Raw genomic sequence first — 20,107 nt, 5'->3', positions numbered from 1 at the left:
TTTTTTCTTTAATCCTTTGTTTGTCTAAAAAGAGATATCGGGAAAAGATCTCGACAAATGCGATCTATGGTGGAGGGTATAAAAGATTCAGCCCGGCCGAACTTAGCACGCTCTTACTTGTTTATATTAATATCTTAATCGAACCATCAGTTTTACTTTTTCTGTGTTTTCCAAACGGAATCCCACACCCCCGCCACATTCTAGGATGGACATACTGAACTATCGAATTGAAAATGCTTTTATCTTGATTGGTATACATACAAATTAAAATAGTTTTATTTTTACATAGTCTGTTTTAAAATGTAGATGGTAAAAATTATATGTTTTTTCTTTTTTTTTATTATTAGGCAAATACATATTTATATAAATAATACAATCAACATTAATTTTACATTGGTTGATCGATGGATTGATTGATGTTTGATTGTGCATACCGTACATACATAAAGCAATACGTACAAATTAATTAAAGCTAAAAAAATAATTGTATCTAATATGGATAAAAATCAGTATTCAGCGTTTAGTGATCCTTCGTCACCGTTACAGGTGCAGGCTATTCTGCGTGACATACAACTACCGCTATAACGACCAACTACTACTACTACCGCTACTTCTTAGTAGAACTAGATTTAGATACTCCTCGTAAATACATTCTATACAAGCACAGATACAAGAACGACTCAATGTTGTGCAATTGAATCGCCTCTATCCGTCGCGCCGATGAAACAACGGACACACTGCAATGATTCTTACTTTCTCGAAGGCATTATCGAGAAATCGATCCGACCGCTTAAAAATAAACCTAATAAGGCACATACGATTTCTGAATTTTGATTGAATTTTTAGTCTCCAACGATGGGAGCGAGTAGTGTGGGTGTTTATATCGAAAAGGGTTAAGGCATATGAAGAATTGTTATCATATGATAGGCAGGAAACACCATGTGGGTGCTAGATGTCCTGGGGAATGGACCTAGGCAATTCTATTGACCAGCATCGCTTTGCCTCGTTTTCACTATTTTTGGGTTTTAACTGTTTTGTTCGACTTCTTCGTTGTGATTTTAATTAAACAAAAATTTTACATTATATATATAACAGTAGTGTTTGTTTTTGTGTTAATGTTGGTAAAATAAAATGTGATCTTCTAACAAGAGCTACATATGACGACGACTACTTTTATGATAAACCTAGATAACAATAAGAGTTGGAAATAATAAAATAAGCTTTCTTATATGTAAGGGAGAAAGTGATGCATGGAGCTGCTGGTGGCTTCTTTGAATGGCGCCGGAAGCTTCCTTCGAACCGAAAGTCTTGGTAAGAGCTGCTGTTTACGTACAACTTCCGGTTTGTGTAACATTATGACTGCTTTGTTGTGGTTAAACGCCTTCCTTTCTTTGCTCATTCCCCCTTTGATGGATATACCATTTACGAAAGAGTACAGGCTTTTGTAGCTGTAGGTCTTATCTCCGGGGTTTTCCGAAACTGCTAGATGGACCATTGCCGTATATGGCCGCGCTTCCCCCATTGCCATAAATGGCAGCTCCACCGCCGTTGCCATAAATGGCCCCATTACCGTTCATCATTGCGTTCTGTTTGCGCTGCAGAGTGGATGGACCCATGTTACGTGGGTCTTCGTGTGGACCATCATTTAAGTCCAAGCCTGCAACCATTTGAGCGATTTCTCGTTCTTTTTTCATATCAGGGGGATTGAACTGAAGACTAGCTAGGGAACCGTGACTACGGCTGCGATGTTCCTGGCGTATGGAATAACTGAAGGCACGCTCGTTCAGATGACCTTTACGTCGATAAATTCCAGTGCCACCTGGCGACTCAGCACCCGAATTACCAGAGTCATCAAGCCCATTACCCATTGAAGCTGCCAATTTTCGACTTGACACTGACAATGGCCGAGGCTCGCCTATGAGAGACTGGGCCAGTACACTCTGTGGTGGGGGTGGAGGAGCAGGTCCCGCCATTGCTTGAGCATGGTGATAGGCATACATGGGTGGCACTATGGGCATGCCCACTGGTATGCCCGTGTTCTTTTTATCCTTTTTCTTCTTTTTTGTACTCGTGGATGGTTGCAGTGTGGCGTACTGTTGGGGTACCATTACGGGAACTTGCATCGGTAGTCCCATATGCGGCGGCGGATGGTGCATCATCTGAGGTGGCATGCCTGGGTGATGTGGAGGTGGTCCCGGAGGAAAACCTCGATGACTAATTGTATGGTAGTTTCTACCCATTGCATGTGGTGGCGGTCCTGGCATTGGACCATAAATCATATTTCCACCTGGTCCATGCATAGGCATGCCCTGCCTCTGCATTACAGCTGGGTGGATGGGTCTTGGTCGAATCAGCGTGCCGGACAGACTTTGGCTACTCGATGATTTTGAGGATTTCTTATCCTTTTTCTTTTTGCTATTCTCCTCTTTCATTGGCGGTGGAGGAACATCGATTGGATGGCTCATTTGTCTCATTCGTGCTGGTCGTCCCAACGTGGAGGTGTTGCCGGGGTAAACATCGTATGGGCTCTCCATGACAATGCTGTCCAATTGATCTTGTGAACCACTCCAAACTTTGTGATTTGCATCGCCATTGTACAATGAGGCATCGCCATCATCAATTCCGACATTCAAATCAGCACTGCTGCCATAAACTGAAAGTAGAAAAAAATGTTTTTCAAAATAAATAAAGGTATTTTTTGAAAACTTAAATGTTGGAAATAATATTGTTTCAAACGGTTTTTTTTTTTGAAAAACTTAAATGTTGTTTCAAAGCTCTAAATTTAACAAATGGTGAAATTAGGAAATATTTTTCCGCAATACCCTCGACGATCTTGTCATAAGCAGTGATCCAAATCTACGCAAGGATCCAAATGACCCAAGCTACTTAAAATCAGTATTAAGTTATCTTTACAAGTTAATAGCTACTATTAAGTTGTATTCCCATGTGTATTTTCACATCGTCTGGTACAAATGAAACATTTAATATGAAAAACTGATTTTAGAATAAACGTGCAATTACTATACCCACCACCATTATGGTGGGGGTATTCTTACCAATTCATTCCGTTTAGAAGCTCGAAATATTGATCTGCAACCCGATGGGGTATATATTCCTCTAATTCGATCTAGTTTTGACTGTCCGTCCGTCTGTCGAAATTGCGATAGCGGTCGAAAGAATAGTACGCCTAAAATTTTGCATATATACTTCTTATAGGAGCAGGTGGTTGTTGTTGTAGCCACATAATATCATGTGGAGGCAGCGATCCTCGTCAAGCTTCTATATGTGAGCAAGCTGGTTCCGGGCGCCACTAACTCGCCTTTGTATATCGAGCATGGTAGATATTCAGAATTTAGCATAAGCCGATGCCCCCTTAGCTTTTCACTGAGACTTTCCACCCGAAACCGCTGATTGGCAGCCACTGGATGTGCAGTTACTGCGTATGGAGCATCCGCAACTTTGAACGCGCCCGGTAGTTTGCAGCTCGGCTAATCACCATACAGATAGGTGCTAAAAGTTCGAAGCGGTGCCGTGATATATGCCAAAGGGAATTGCAAGTGGGCTATATCGGTTCAGATTTGAATGTAGCTACCCTATAAAGTGGTCCACGGGTTTGACTTCTTGATTAAATTTTTGTCCAATTCAACTGAAATTCTGCATGGAGTGTTTTGTTGTATGTTTTCGAGGCCACCGTGTCGCAGAGGTTAGCATGTCGGCCTATGACACCGAACGCCTGTGTTTAAATCCCGTCATGAACACCAGAAAAAATTTCAGAGGTGGTTATGGCCTTACTAATGCTGCATTTGTGAGGTACCTTGCCATGCTAAAACATCTGTACCAAGTGGTGTCGCTAAGCGGCACGCGATTCCGATTCGACATACAGGAATAATGACGTCGGACTGAAATTTCGTACAGTTATGTTTTTGGTCCTGTTTTATTTTATTTCGGGTAATCGTATTTATATTAATTGGTTTTCATTTCAAATCCGTTCCAAGTATGGGTGATTTAGGTCCAACTTTGGGTATGACCCATTTAGACTGTTCTACCAATGTTAGCCTTGAATGCACGAAGGACATGTTATTTATCCGATTTTATGTTCGGCTGCCAATCTTTCTATCGAAATCCAAATAAAAGGTGGACTTTGAATTAGGTCTTGCGTTTCTGGAGAATCCCGGCCAGGCGCAACTTATAGTATAGAGTATACCGACGTCATGCCAGACCCACTTTCGCAAACTGATTTTCACTGGATCTGGCAGTAAATGAAGAAAAAATGAAATGGATGGTTTCAACTCCTAAAACGCCTTGTACAACCAAGCAGATAAAGAAAATGGAGAAAGTTGGGAACCTCAACTTTGAGATAGTCAATAACTTTATCTACCTTGGCACCGCCGTAATAGAAACGAATGACACCAGTTTTGAGATTAAGCGAAGAACAATACTGGCAAACAGATGCTACTTTGGACTAAGTAAGCAGTCTAGAAACAAGGCCACCTCTTGACAGACGAAGATTACATCATACGAGACACTGATACTACCCGTGTTGTTATATGGTTCTGAGGCATTGGAGTATTTGAGAGAAAGATTTTTTGTAAAATATGTGGACCAGTTTGCGTTAATGGAGAATATAGTTCACGCATCAAAACACAATGGCTGCGTTGGCTAGGTCATGTTGTCAGAATGGATGAAGAAGCTCGAGCAAAAAAGACTTTTAAAGGCAAACACGGTGTTACACGCAAACCGGGAAGATCAAAGGCCCGATGGAAAGATCAAGTGGTGGGAGACACCGCGAAACTTGGTTCAGAGATTTTAGAATGAGCGCAGAAGATTGAGCCGCTTGGAACGCTATTTTACGTTCGGCTAGTGGAACAAATGTTCTGTCATAGCCAATTAAAGTAAGTAAAGCAAGCCCCGACGTCATGCTTTGAGGTCCTGCCAAGACTAATACAGAGTTATATTACATTTGAGCCGAAATGTTTATAGTTTATAGCCTTAAATTTTAAGCGATTGTTACATGAAATATTTTTATACCTTGAGAATGGAACTAGTTGAGAGCTTCATCGATCTATATGGAGGGTTATAAGTAGTAGTGAGAACATGATATTGGCTTTCATCATGGCGTATACGACTACGACTTCCATCATTCGGGGTATTTTTACAAACAATTTTAAGCAACTGTATTCATGAGCCTAGTTTTCCGTTGACAATACTTTATTTGTCCATTATTTATGTCCGCCAATCTAATTGTAGTCACACACTCTGGAATTCATTCAACCCCAAGCTAAACGATAAACACTTAAAAATGACCTTGAGTATTTCTATCACATTTCGATTAACAATGAAATATTTACTCGTACCCATTATACAGTTTGTGGCGACGATGGTTTTGTTGAGGTGCTGGTTGCTGTCGTAAATCTATGCACACTTGACAAGCCGAAAAATATCGGCTGAAGTTCGAAAAGATATTAAATTGAATATGAACACCTATAGTCCACATATGAATTGGATGCATTTTGTCAGACGTTTGTGCGGAGCTAATTTCGCCTTTTAAACTATGGCACACATACATTTTTGCACAAATAGCTTGCAATTTCGAATTAACTCTTTGGACTATCTATGGCAAATTCGCCACACGATGTCGAATAAAAGTAAAGTTAACAATAAAGTTGTATTATGGAAATCAAATTTCAATGATTTATTTGTTTTTACAATTTCGAAACTACTTATGTAGCATTGAAAATTGGAACCAAGCGATGAAATGTTAAAACCGATTGAAGGCCTTCGCTAGCTATTAAAAATCAGTCAGCGTTCAGGGTAAACTTTAAGCAAAATGTTCTCAAATTTTTTAGTGCTTTCTAAAGAAAATTAAAAAGTTGATTGGAGACGATAGTGCTATTGAAATTAGTTAATATGCTTAAATTAGTTCACATTACCAAAATCGAAAGAGAAACAATTTCGGCCGGGCCGAGTCTTATATACTTTTCTTATATATTTTAATGACTTTTTCAATATATATACGAGCTATTTCAAGTCATTGACCGATATGGACCGTATAATGGCTGTTAGAAGTCATAGAAAAATATCGCCTCGAATTTCAGGCAAATTTAGTAATAATTGCGTCCTCCAGAGGCTCGGATTATATGGCGGCTTTTTCAGATCATGGACTGATTTAGACCATACTTGGCACAGTCATATCATATCGACATGACAAGTCAAATCGGGAGATCGGTTTGTATGGCAGCTATATCAGATTATGAACTGATTTATACAATACTCAGCACAGTTCTTAGAAGTCATATTAAAACGACACGTGAAAAATTTCAGCCTTATCAGATAAGAATTGCGCCCTTAAGAAGTCTAATGGGGAGATCGGTTTATATGGCATACTAGCTGACCCGGGCCCGCTCCGCTGCGCCTTCTTTATATGGAACAAAAGTTTCCTTGGAATATTTATTTTCGACAATTAAAGATCTTTTAGTGAAATACCATGCAACGAAAATAGTATATCGCTTGATTAACGGTTTAACAATATAAGTGCCTTTATCTGAATCCCATATGATCTTTATTGGCCTACGATTTAAGTTTGGATGTAAGGTGTACTCCATTCTTAAAATATTTCATTTGAGCCCGATATTCTCATGATGTCTGATTTAGTGGTATTTTAGGGGGAGAGGCGGTCCCCCAGATACTTGGCCCTGAAAAAATATCAGCATCGTGATTTTTTCTCAAATACCATTTATTTAAACCCCATGTTGCCATTAGCTTAAGAGGAGTTTACAGGATAAGGTATCCCCCAAACACATGGCCCAAAAATAGGTTATTAAATTCGTTTTCTAATCTCAAATACCTTTTATTTGAGCCAAATATTGGCATGAACGAAACATTTTTTTCCTTGGGGGGTGTTTTGGGAAAGGGGCGATGCCCTAAATACATGGTCCTACATTTGGATATCAAATTCGTATTCTACTCCCAAAAACCTTTATTTGAGCCCCATATTGCGATGGTCACTAAAAAATTGCTGTTTGTGGGGTATTTTGGGTATCAATTCTTGCGAAAATGGGTATCAATTCTTGCTCTACCTCCCAATACCTTTCGTTTAAGCTGTACATTGACATGTTGGGTAAATATGCCCGATTTAGGGGTGTTTTGGCGATTGGGGTGGTCCACCAAACACTAAGCCCGGAAAATATATCAGCAACGTACTCTATTCTCATATATCTATATATCATTTATTTGAACCCCATATTGGCATTGCCCTCAAAATTGGATATCAAATTCGTTTTCTAATCTCATTAAAACTCCTTATTGCAAAAGTCAGCAAATATGTCTGGTTTGGGGGTGTTTTGGGGGATGGGCGGCCACTCAGTGAGTTGGCCTTGAAATTATATATCGGATTCGTGTTTCACTTTAAAAACCATCTTATTTGAGCCTCATATTGCAATAGTCAGGAAATACTTACTATTTGGGTGGAGTTGTGGGGTGGGGTGGCCCCATAGACACTTTTCCCGAATATTGATATCAAATTCATACTTTACTCCCAAGTACCTTTCATTTGAGCCCCATATTGCTATGGTCGTAAATTTGTCCCCTTTGGGGGATGTTTTTGGTGAGAGGTGGCCCCCAAACACTTGGTCCCATATTTGGATATCAGATTCGTATTCTAAATTCAAATACCTTTTATTTAAGCCCCATATTGCCATAGTCAGTAAATAAGTCCTGTTTGGGAGGTGTTTTGGGGTAGGGGACCACCCCTAAGAAACGTGGTCCCACATTTGGATATCAGATTCGTATTCTACATTCAAATACCTTTCATTTGAGTCCCATATTGCCATGATCGGTAAATATGTCCGATTTAGGGATGTTTTTGGGGCTTGGGGTGGTCCCCCTAGCACTTGATCCGACGATTGGATATAAGATACGTTTTCTCATCCTAAATACCTTTCATTTGAGTCCCATATTGTCGTGATTAGTCTAAATATATGTTTCGTAGATTTTATAGTGGGGCAGTCCCCTTAGGTACCCCATCAAAAATTTGGATACCAAATTTGTATTTTTAGGGTACTATATGAGAACACACAAAATTTCGCTTAAATCGCACAACCGATCTCCGAGATCTGGCGTTTCTGAAAATTAGGGGGAGGGTCCAGATATCAAAAAATGTAGGGTACTACGGGGTCATTATGCACCATCTGTGAAAATTTCAAGAAAATCGGTTCAGCCGTTTCTGAGTCTATAAGGAACACACAAATATACAAACAAACAAACAAACAAATCTTCAAACACAAATTGATTTTTATACATAAGATAAGAAAATTTTTTTTAATTAAACGTAGAAAAAAGCCTTAGCGTTTCCGTCTAGTGTGTTTCTACTTTACTTTGAAACTGAATTTCGAGATATCTATCTTCGCTCTATGGTCTCTATGGTGTTTATTCTCATGACTTCCTGGCTGTATCAACTTCCTCGATTCTTACAAGACAGATTTTTTTCTTAATTCTTCTAAAGAAAAAGAGGTAAAGGTAAAAAGACAACTTGACTAGTTGGTTGTAGCTCGTTTGGTACTGAATGATTCGGAGACGCCATTCTCTATTTTTATTTATGACCTGTAGACGAATATACCTGTGGGATGGAGGGACACAAAGGCCATTTTCATTCCAAAAGCAGGAAGAACTTACCACAACAAGTCTTAAGATTTTTGTCCAATTAGTCGGTCTTCCTTAATGCAGAAGACTCTAGAGAGGTTGATAGAAACTTATTTTAGGGCTAAGATCCCTGAAGATGCCTTCACGGCCCAGTTGGCTACATGGATGGTTATATCGAAGTCAAGAAATACACAAAGGTAGCATTACTTGACATTTTGGTTGCTTTCAATAATGTAAAACCAAAGGCATTTATATAGAAGCTGGAGTTTCTAGGCATAACTACAATCGTAAGAAAATTTACTAAAAGATGCATTACGGCACGCTTGGGATCGGTTGTTCTGAAAAGATGGGTTAGCTGAGAGACACCTCAAGTAGGTGTACTGTCTCCTCTTCTTTGGACTATATCCTGAAAGAAAAAGGTATAAAGTGGTCGCGCATGCAGATGGCGTTGCTAAGAGATATACTTCAGGAAGCCCTACGTACGACGGTGAAGTTGGCTATCGAAAGTGGTCTAGGCAAATGTCCGTCTAAGACGGAATAGTTCTTTTCAGCAGGAGATACAATTTACCCACAGTGACACCTATCTCATTGACAGGACAGAACGTTCCATGTCTAGAAAAGGCAAAATACCTGGGTGTTTTGCAGAACAGGAAATTTAACTTCAAATCAAACATTTTGGAAAGCGCAAGAGCGGCAAGAGGGACATCGGCATAAGTTGGGGGCTTAAACCGCGTGTCATGCACTATATATATTGCAGTTAATAAAGATCGAAAATGAAATTGAGCATGTCACTTGAGCAGAAAGACTTTTTACAAACATTGATCAACATTTATTTTCTTGATATATCAGTTTATTAAAGTAGATTTTTTTTTTAGAGATAACAAGTAAAAGCGTGCTAAGTTCGGCCGGGTCGAATTGTTTATACCCTCCACCATGGATCGTATTTGTCAAGTTCTTACAATGAATTTTTCGCATAGAAAAACACCAGTCACAGAAAAACACCACCTCTAAAATTTCAGACAAATAATTGTAATAATTGCGACCTCCAGAGGCTCAAAAAGTCAAACTGCGAGATCGGTGTATATGGCAGCTATATCAGGTTAAATACCAATGTAGACCATACTTAGAACAGTTGTTGGAAGTCATACCAAAACGACATATGCAAAATTTCAACCATATTGGAGAGGAATTTCGCCATGTAGAAGCCCAAAAAGTATAATCGGAAGATCGGTTTATATGGCGCCTTTATCAGGATATAGACTGATTAAGACCATACTTAACAAAATCGGATAAGAATTGCACCATCTAGAGGCTCAAGAAATCTATTCGGGAGATCGGTTTATATGGCGGCTATATTAGGTTATAATTGATATAAACTACACTTGGCACAAATACCAGAACACTTCATGCTAAATTTCAGCCAAATCGGATATTAATTAGCTAGAAGCTCTAGAAGACAAGACCCAAAGTCGGTTTATATGGCAGTTACATAAGGTTATGAACTGATTTAGACCATACCTGGCACAGTTGCCGGATGTGATATCAAAACATCACGTGCAAAATTTCAGCCGCTAGAAGCTCAAGAAATCACGACCCAAGATCGGTTTATATGGCAGCTATATCAAAAAAATCCTCATTAGAAGTGTGAAGCTAAATCTCCGAGCACATTGGGAAGGATTTTAGAAGATCTAATCGGTCTCTAAATTATGCTCTGGTAGGCAATACAAATTTTAGCTCTCATACTAATGGCTATATGTTACCGTAGATGGCTCCTTTCCAATCAGCGACCAGAAGGATCAGTTATAGAAGGATTTTGAGAAATTTTTGATTTGGAAAAAGTGGGTTAGGACCTAAAGACCTATTTGCTAGGACGTAAAATTCTCAAATGGATCTCTTTTAGAGTACTCCATCCAACTTTAGACAAATCGAAAGAAGAATCAATTATAACCCGATAAGGTATAGTAAAAAAAGTCTAGCTCTTCTTCTTAATCTTGCCATTGTAAAAGGATGCACAAAGTTATAAAACCCTGTACCTAGGGTGATCAAATCGTTTTCTGAGAACCGGTTGTTTGGTTTTTTGAGCTCAATATACTACTTGTTTTCTTGAAAGTTGACATTTTCGGGTTGTTGATAAATATGTTTCTTGCCAAAATTAACCGGTTTCTTACAAATGGTTCATTACAAGTCATGATAATCTGATAATTATCACTTTTATTGGGTTGCCCAAAAAGTAATTGCGGATTTTTTATATAGTCGGCGTTGACAGATTTTTTCACAGCTTGTGACTCTGTAATTGCATTCTTTCTTCTGTCAGTTATCAGCTGTTACTTTTAGCTCGCTATAGAAAAAAAGTGTAAAAAAGTATATTTGATTAAAGTTCATTCTAAGTTTTATTAAAAATGCATTTACTTTCTTTTAAAAAATCCGCAATTACTTTTTGGGCAACCCAATATTTCATTGAACTTTTGTCTTTTGAAAATATTTTCTTGACCTTTGACCTTCAGACGAAAAGTCTTAAAAAAATTTTTCCAAATTCTATTTTAAATTCTGTCAACATTTTGTCTATAAAGAAATTTGTATCGAATTTTTATATTTTTAGAAATCCTGTTTTTAGAGAAAATTCTATCAACATTTTGTCTATAAAGAAATTTTTATCGAATTCTTATATTTTCATTTAATTTTTTATTAAAATTTGTTTTTGAAAACATTTCATTTATATTTTGTCTTAAAAAAAATTTATCGAATTTTCTTTGAAAAAGGCTTTAAAAAATATTTGTCTTTTGAGATTTTTTCTTAAGGATCTGAAAATTCTCAGAAAATTTCATAAAAAATGTTTGTTCAGCAAAATCAATATTGATTCAGAAATTGAAAAAATGATATGCAGGCCGCTTTTGGCTTCATCTAAGGATAATTTATAAAGTTTTAAAAAGGTTTACTTTTATAGGAAAAGCAGGTTAAAACGTTTTTTTTTTAAATCTCATTTTTCGAATAGTTCAAAAACCAGTTTTAGAAAAAATCGGGTTTATTGATCACCCTACCTGTACCACATCAGTGTTGTAGTGGTGTATAAAAATATATAATAAATGGACTCGGTAACCAATGACTTACACCAATTAACCTGCGGAGTTGGAAATGTGACCAGCTGCATCATTGAAGCTTACGTGTATTCACATATGGTTTAACCTTTTTTTTCGCATGAGTACCAAGAGCATGACACACACTGTCATATGGATGTAGTTTGGATTGTCATCGTTGTCATGTGTTTCTAGCTTCTCTTTTCACAATTATTGCATTAGCAACGGTCTAAAACGCATGTGAGATGAATAGCGTTTTCATTGTTTTCTATCTACTTTCTACGAGGCCCTTGTACTACGGTACCCTTACAAGACATGCAAGCAGTTGTGCCGGCAATTTCAACACCTCTATTCAAGCAAATACCAATGTGTGTCTGTCTTTTCGGCCCGTTTTTACTAGTCTTGCGATGTGTTTGCGTATTTAAGGCAAGTTCTGTATTAAGGTGATAATAATGTCATTTCTTGCTGACTGCTGCGCTGTTTTCGTTTCCAACTTTTATTTATTAAGTCTGGTTATACACCAGTACACTTAAGGTGTATTTCGGAAATGTACACACAAAGAAATATCCCTCAAAGGATGTGGAATCAGATTTAGATTCATACTATGGTTATAGTGGCAGTCTGAAATTACAGGGTAGCTGTGAACACATTTTTTTTCAAATAGCCACATTTTTTGTGTGACAATATTTTTTTAGTGATTCAAATGACAAAAATGTGGAAAATTAGTCTAAGTTACAGAGTCCATTCACTTTTGCATGACAATCATTTGCCTTGACTGTTCTCAAAAAATTAGTGCAAGCTACACGAATGTAATCTGCTGGTATATTGGCCCATTTCCGTACAATGACATTCTCCTGCGCATCACTACCGGCATATTTTTCTTAGTAATTTTCTTGCTCTCTAAAATGGACCGAATAGATCCGCCCTTTGGATTGTCATATGGCGAATTGGACTTCTTAACAGTTGAGTACGATTGGAGAGTGGCCATCGGCAGTCGCAGTTACCGGAGGTACAGTCACTTGAGCTGCATACTTTCTACGGGTGGCACAAATTCTCGTACGTGCGATAGGTTACGAATACTTGATTGGAAGTTAACGAATTGAAGAATTGGATAATTTTTCTCGTCAGAGAGCATGATGTTGGGAAATCCACCACATTCGTTCGAGCGCAGCAACTCTATTGCTCTTTCGAGTCCAACTTTTAGAACTTGTAAGGCAATCACACTATTACGCTTAATCTCCGAATCACGAATTACTTTCTTTTCAAATATACTCAGAAGCAAATGCATTTGGTGGCTTATAAACATTTAATATGCTGTCAACTAAACAAATATCAGGTTATTGTTTCATAGTTTTACCAGAAACACTTCGTGTCAGCTACGCTGTATACACTTGGATTCTTGCCGAATTCAGAATTCGTTGTACATTTCGATTCTGATAATCACTTGGTGGGTTGGTCCAAGCGAATTCACTCTAACGTACATATTTTTTTTATATATCTTCTTATATATGAAAATGAATTTGTGTTTGTTTGTTTGTCTGTACCGTAAAGACTCAAAAACGGCTGAACCGATTTTCTTGAAATTTTCACAGATGGTGCATAATGATCCCGTGGTGAAAATAGGGTATTCAATTTTTTGATATCTGAAGGGGGAACGGACCCTTCCCCTAACCCCAATTTTCAAAAACGCCAGATCTCGGAGATTGGTGGTGCTATTTACGCAAAATTGTGCCGTCTTATAGTAACCTAAAAACAAAATTTTGGTATCTACATTTTGGATGGGATACGTAGGAGGCCGCCCCACCTCCAATACCTAACATATATATGTAAAGACCAAATGAAAGGTATTTAAGATATCTCTCCCAAAATAACCCCCAAGCAGGACAAATTTACGGCCATAGCAATATGGGTCTCTAAGAAAGGTCTTTGGGAGTAAAGCACAAATCTGATACCAATATTCAGAAAAACTGTCTATGGGGCCACCTCACCCTCATAACACGTTCTAAATGCGACGTATTTGGTAACAATTGCAATATGGGGCTCAATTAAGAGGTATTTTAGAGTAGAACACGAATCTGATAGATATTTTCAGAACCAAGTCATTGAGTGTAGCCCCATCCCCCAAAACACCCCCTAACCGAACATGTCTGCTGAATATGGGGCTAAAATAAAGGTATTTTGGGAGTAGACTACGAATCTGAAGTCAACATTCGAGACCAACCACATAACAACCACCAAACAGGAAAACGAATACCCACTTTCAGGACCACATTTCTGGTCCTGAAATGCTTGACATTATGGGGCTCAAACCAAAACGTGTTCTAGCACGATGCTGATATTATTTCAGGGTCCGCTGCATAAAATCCCTTCAAACCGGCCATGTTTGCCTACTATGGCAATAAATAATAGGTGTTTGATAGTAGAAAACGAGTTTGATATCCAATTTTGGGGGCCAAGTGAGGCCCATAAACTCCCCTAAACCAATGGCAATTGGGATTCGAATCATATATCTGTTTTATGGCCAAGTGTTTCATAGACGCCTCACCTCATAAACTCCTCCTAAAGCACATATATATACCGACTATAGCAATGTGTAGCTCAAATGTGGTTTTTTGGAGAAGGGTACGAATCTAATATCCACTTTCGGGGCAAAGGGTTTGCCTACACCAATCCACCATCAAAACCAAGAGAATGAAGTAGATCTAACATCCAAACTTTAATGGGCCCAAATCTTGAAGATGGATGCGGCGATTTACGCAAAATTTAGAGTAGGGCTAAAAAAAAGGGCTAAAAAAAACCGCCAAATCAGACATACGTATTTACCGGTCATGGCAATATGGGATTCAAATGAAAGGTATTTGAGACTAGAGCACGAATCTGATACATGGGCGTCCAACTCACTCCAAAAACGCCCCCATACCGGGAATATTTACAGACCAAAGCAATATAAGCCTCAAATGAAAGAAATTTGGGAGTAGAGCACCAATATGATATCCACATGGGGCGAAATATCTGATAGGCCGTACTAGCACCACCAAATAGAACTTTCTCCAGACCGTGCCAGTATAAGAGAGTGAAAGAAGGCGCAGCGGAGCGGGCCCTGTCCGCTAGTCTGCCATATAAACCGACATCCCAATTTTAATTTTTGAGCAGCGAGAGAGCTCTGTTTTTAACGATTAGGCTCAAATTATCCATGTTGTGTTCTTTGATGATTTTTATTTTCCACATAAAAAAAAAAAGTAAAATATATGAAATTTCTTTGGACCAAACAGGTAGGTTTTGTTAGGGAAGTACTATTTTATAGTAACTGTGTAACAGTGTAGCATTTCTCTCTACCGTTGCCCTTCTTGATGTTAAAGTCACTTCGTTTATAGTAAAACCTTTAGGAACTTTGTCTGTCTTAATGGATGGCTCTTTAACGCATAAATATTTACAAATATTCTTTTAAACCAAAAGTTTTTGTTTACAGAAAAATATGCTTTGTTACACGAAAAGATGATTCGTTTGATTTTATCATCTCTTGTGTCTTATTCATTTGCCATAGAACCCCTAAGTTACTTATTTCATGGAAATTAGTTTATACCTATACTCGTTTTGCATATACTGGGTTCGTTTCTTACATGGTATGGGGTCGATTGTCGAATCGGAGAAACCTCGAATTATAATGTCAATCAGTTTTGTATTTATATTACTTTTTTTCTAAGTGTACTTAAATACTTTGGGATTATTTTCGTTTCTTTCTTCCAGTAGTAGTGAAATGGTTTAAAGTGTATTGACCTTAACAATTCCAAAGTGTTTGGCTTTTTTTTTACAAGACAGAAAACTTGTGGAGTTGATTTGTGGCATTGTCATCATTACTTACACTGACCTGCACTTTATAAACATAACAAATTTGGAAGCAAAGCAGAAAACGTTTATGTTTTTAAATGGCTGACAGAGAAAACGTTGCTTAGAGAAAACGTAAACGATTAAGAAAGTTATTAAAGAATTTGTTTTTGTGCTCTTAGACAAAGTTTGCCATATAAACTTCATCCGCTCAAAGGCCAAATCGAGAAATCGGTTTAATGCAAGAGTGGACCTGTGAGTACAATACTTAAAACGAAACCCATGCGAAACCCATGAAAACAACTAAGGAATGAACAAATCTCGGGCGGTGCCGTCTATACCCTACACTACTCGGTGAACGCTTATGTGTTGACCAGAGTTGTATCCAAATCCCACTAGAACGACAAATGATGTGTTTGGATTTTAAAATTTATTCACATTTTGTTCCTTTGCTCATATTTTACAACTTATAATTTGCAATTTATAATCATAAATCTCTTGATTTTTTGGCTGCTGCACAAGATAATGGAAGTAAAGACTAGAATGTCATTGATAATGGCTTTGGGTTATCATATTCAAATATCTTGACTATTCCTCTAATAGCAAAAGCGTTATGTGTTTTTGCTTTTTCTTCGAATTACATCAACAAAAGCTTTTCAGATGAATAATAAAGCAATCCATATACGCACCACCGAAGGATGGGGGTATATTCATTTTGTCATTCCGTTTGCAATACATCGATATATCCATTTCCAACCCTATAAAGTATATATATTGTTTATCAGTGTACAAATCTTAGATGATCTACCATGTCCGTCCGTCTGTCTGCTGAAATCACGCTACATTCTTTAAAAAGAGATATTGAACTGAAACTTTGCACAGATTCTTTTTTTGTCCATTAACAGGTTAAGTTTGAAGATGGGCTATATCGGACTATATCTTGATAAAGCCCCCATATAGACCGATTCTCCGAATTAGAGTCTTAGGTCTATAAAAGTCATATTTATTATCTGATTTTGCTGAAATTTGAGACAGTGAGTTGTGTTAGGCCAGTCGATATCCCACTTCAATTTGGCTCAGATTTCGATATAGCTGCCATATAGACTGATCTCCCGATCTCGGGCGCATTTATTGCCCGATTTTGGCAAAATATGGGACCATTAGTTGTGTTAGGCCCCTTGACACCTTTTTGCAATTTGGCACAGATCTTTCCAGATTTGGATATAGCTGCCATATAGACCGATCTCTCGATTTAAGTTTTGGCCACATAAAAGTCGCATTTATTGTCCGATGTCACCAAAAATTGGTATAGTGAGTTAAGTTAGGTCCATCGTCATCTTTCTGCAATATGGCACAGATCGGTTCAGATTTGGATATAGCTGCCATTTAGACCGACCGCTCGATTTAAGGTCTTGGGCTGATAAAAAGCACATTTATTGTCCGATTTCCCCGAAATTTGGGAAGGTGAGTTGTGTTAGGTCATTTAATTTTTTTTTTAATTTGGCGCAGATTGGTCCAGATTTGGATATAGTCTGATCTCTCGATATAATGTTTGTTACCCATAAAAGTCGCATTTATTGACCGATTTCGCCGAAATTTGGGACAGTGAGTTCTGTTTAGGACTTCAACAACTTTCTGCATAAAAGGCACACTTATTGTTCGATTTCGTCGAAATTTGGGACAGTGAGTTGCGTTATGCTCTTCAACAACTTTCTGCAATTTGGCTCAGATCGGTCCAGATTTGGATATAGCTGCCATATAGACTGATATCTTGATATAATGTTTTGGACCTATAAAAGGCGCATTTATTGGCCGATTTCGCCAAAATTTGGGACAGTGAGTTGCGTTAGGGTCTTCAACAACTTTCTGCAAGTTGGCCCAGATCGGTCCAGATTTGGATATAGCTGCCATATAGAACGATCACTCGATCTCTCTTGGCCCCATAAAAAGCACATTTATAATCCGATTTCGCTGAAATTTGATACAACCCAATATGTTATGCTTTTCGACATCCGTGTCGTATATGGTTCAGATCGGTATATATTTCGATATGGCTACCAAAAATACCAAAAATTTGTTCTACAAGATTGAACAATGACTTGTACTTAAAAGACCTCTCAATATCCGTGTCGAATTTGTTACAAATCGGACCATATTTCGATAAAGCTGCAATGGAGCATAAATTATCCATTTTTCACCGGATTATGACGAAAGATGGTTTACATATATACCCGAGGTGGTGGGTATCCAAAGTTCGGCCCGACCGAACTTAACGTACTTTTACTTGTTTGGATATCAAGTGAAAATGTTGGTTACTGAAGGCTGAAAAATGGAAAAGTGCAAAAGGAGCTTTGCCTAAATTTTAGTTGATATTCATGGAACCGGCTACAGCCATATAAGTGTATTGGGTTGCCCAAAAAGTAATTGCGGATTTTTTAAAAGAAAGTAAATGCATTTTTAATAAAACTTAGAATGAACTTTTATCAAATATATTTTTTTCCACTTTTTTTCTAAAGCAAGATAAAAGTAACAGCTGATAACTGACGGAAGAAAGAATGCAATTACAGAGTCCCAAGCTGTGAAAAAATTTGTCAACGCTAACTATATGAAAAATTCGCAATTACTTTTTGGGCAACCCAATATATCTATATCAGAATTTATGAACTCTGAAATAAGCGTTGCGATGTTGCGAAATAAAACAATCAGTGCCAAATTTAGTGAAGACCAGTTGTAGTTATTACTACCATAAAAGGGAGAATTGGGTGATATATATTTATGTGAGATATGTCCAAACAGGTACTGGGTTAGTTTATGTTTTAAGTGATCTTTACTTCTCATTTTCGTTTAAAAAATTGATGATGGGAAATTAACGTTAGTATCGAAACTATCGACATTTATTATTAAAAATATCAAATGTTGCGATTATCGATGTTTGCCAGCTCTGCTACCTTACCAATTACATAGGAAATGCTCCATCGTCTTATCACTCTCCCCACATGCCCTACACATGCTATCACTTGAACTAGCTTCATCAATAAGTGGTGTTGATAAAACATTAATTCGTAATTAAGTATCATCCTTACAACCAGGGCATGTGGTTATGCAATTAATACAGATTTCTTTAAGAAAATTTCTGAATAAACTTCAAACCTATTCTTTGAATACTATCACTGGTTCTACATTCATTTAAGCTTACACAAAATATCATTACATGGCTTGGTGATAACCAAATTTACAGCTTGGCCTCCATAAGGACTTGGCACGAAAATCGTTTAGTTGAGAAGCGATAGCAGAAAAGTTAACGAATTTGGTATTCAGTAGCCACTTTTAACGATAATTGACATCGCTTAAATCAGCTGATTTCGCTAACGAATAAAAGTTCGTTAACTCAACGACGGACAATTATTTAGTGTTTAGTTTGACGAAACGTATAAAGATAATTACTTACAATGGCTTTAGAGTATTTTTCTCTTAAAATATTTCAGATATATGTGTGTAAAATCAATTAATATGAACAAAAGTCCCCAAAAGTTTTATATGGATAAATTGGTATTGATGGCACTTTTTCTACATAATTGTGTAATTTTTTTTAATAAATAAAAGAAGAATTTCAGGCTTTGAGAAGAATTATTTATTGTTTTTGTCGATTCCTCTTTGTGTTTTTCGTCTTTTTGAGTAGAGTTTCCAGAGAGAAAAAATAGATAACGATTTCTATTAACGAATTAGAGAATAACAACATAGTCCAATTTTTTTTGACGACGTATTTAACTAACCGATGTTCGTTACAAGTTACAGAATTGCGGTACTGACGTATTCGTTAGATGAACAGAAACGTTATCAAAATAAAATTTAAAGGAATCATTTAACATTGCGGCGAAGGAATTATTAAACTATATGAGATTAGTGTAACTGCAATAAAATCACGTAGAAGTACGCTTTTTTACTGCAAAGATCATTTTGCTCTTTTGGTTGCCCCTTAATAAACAAGAAATGGAGACGAGTCATCGAAGGCAGATATGAGTAGCTTGAATAGTTGTATAACAGGTTTAATTTATTTATTATGGTTTCCAAAATGCTAGACTATACAATATGAGTAATGAACACTTGGAAGCCCCATCATTGTATTTCAGTGCGGCGGAGCGAGAGTGAGAGACTTCCACTAAAACTTGATATCCTAAGTTTATTTTATTTTAGATAAGCGGTATAATTTAATAGCTAATACCAACATGTTTTATTTGTTGAATGGTGCGATTGACATTTTCAAATGTTCAATACCGTGAAACACGGGGAGTATGCTAAGACACAAGATACTACAGATGCATGCTCAGTTTTCAATGTTAAGGTTGTCTAGATAGGCTCCAATGTAAAATTAAAATTTTTTGTCAACGAAATTCCTCTCATCTGGTTGTTTGTTAACCAATCTAAATGCATAGTATATACAGGAAAAATACTACTAGTTTGGGATACCAGTTTAGGATTAAGGTCGTTTTTCACCTAAATATTATTGTAAACATAAAACCATACATTTCAATATAAGTAATTACTACTTGTGCAAGTCTATCATGTTTCTT

The 20,107-nt window shown here is 37.3% G+C and overlaps 1 protein-coding gene across 1 annotated transcript in view; it reads right to left on the bottom strand.

The window, feature by feature from the left end:
* Positions 1-283: 283 nt before the first annotated feature.
* Positions 284-20,107, bottom strand: part of LOC106093453 (rho GTPase-activating protein 17) — a 63,481-nt gene continuing 43,657 nt past the window's right edge. Inside the window, exon 2 of the mRNA XM_013260505.2 lies at positions 284-2,653. Within this exon, the coding sequence (XP_013115959.2) occupies positions 1,458-2,653 (1,196 nt within the window). The 3' untranslated portion in view covers positions 284-1,457. The remainder of the gene's footprint in view (positions 2,654-20,107) is intronic.

Source organism: Stomoxys calcitrans, chromosome 2 (genome assembly GCF_963082655.1).
Source record: "Stomoxys calcitrans chromosome 2, idStoCalc2.1, whole genome shotgun sequence".
Classification (NCBI taxonomy): Eukaryota; Metazoa; Arthropoda; class Insecta; order Diptera; family Muscidae; genus Stomoxys; species Stomoxys calcitrans.
The sequence above is the reverse complement of the archived record's forward strand: the minus strand, read 5'-3'. Positions and strand labels throughout refer to the sequence as shown.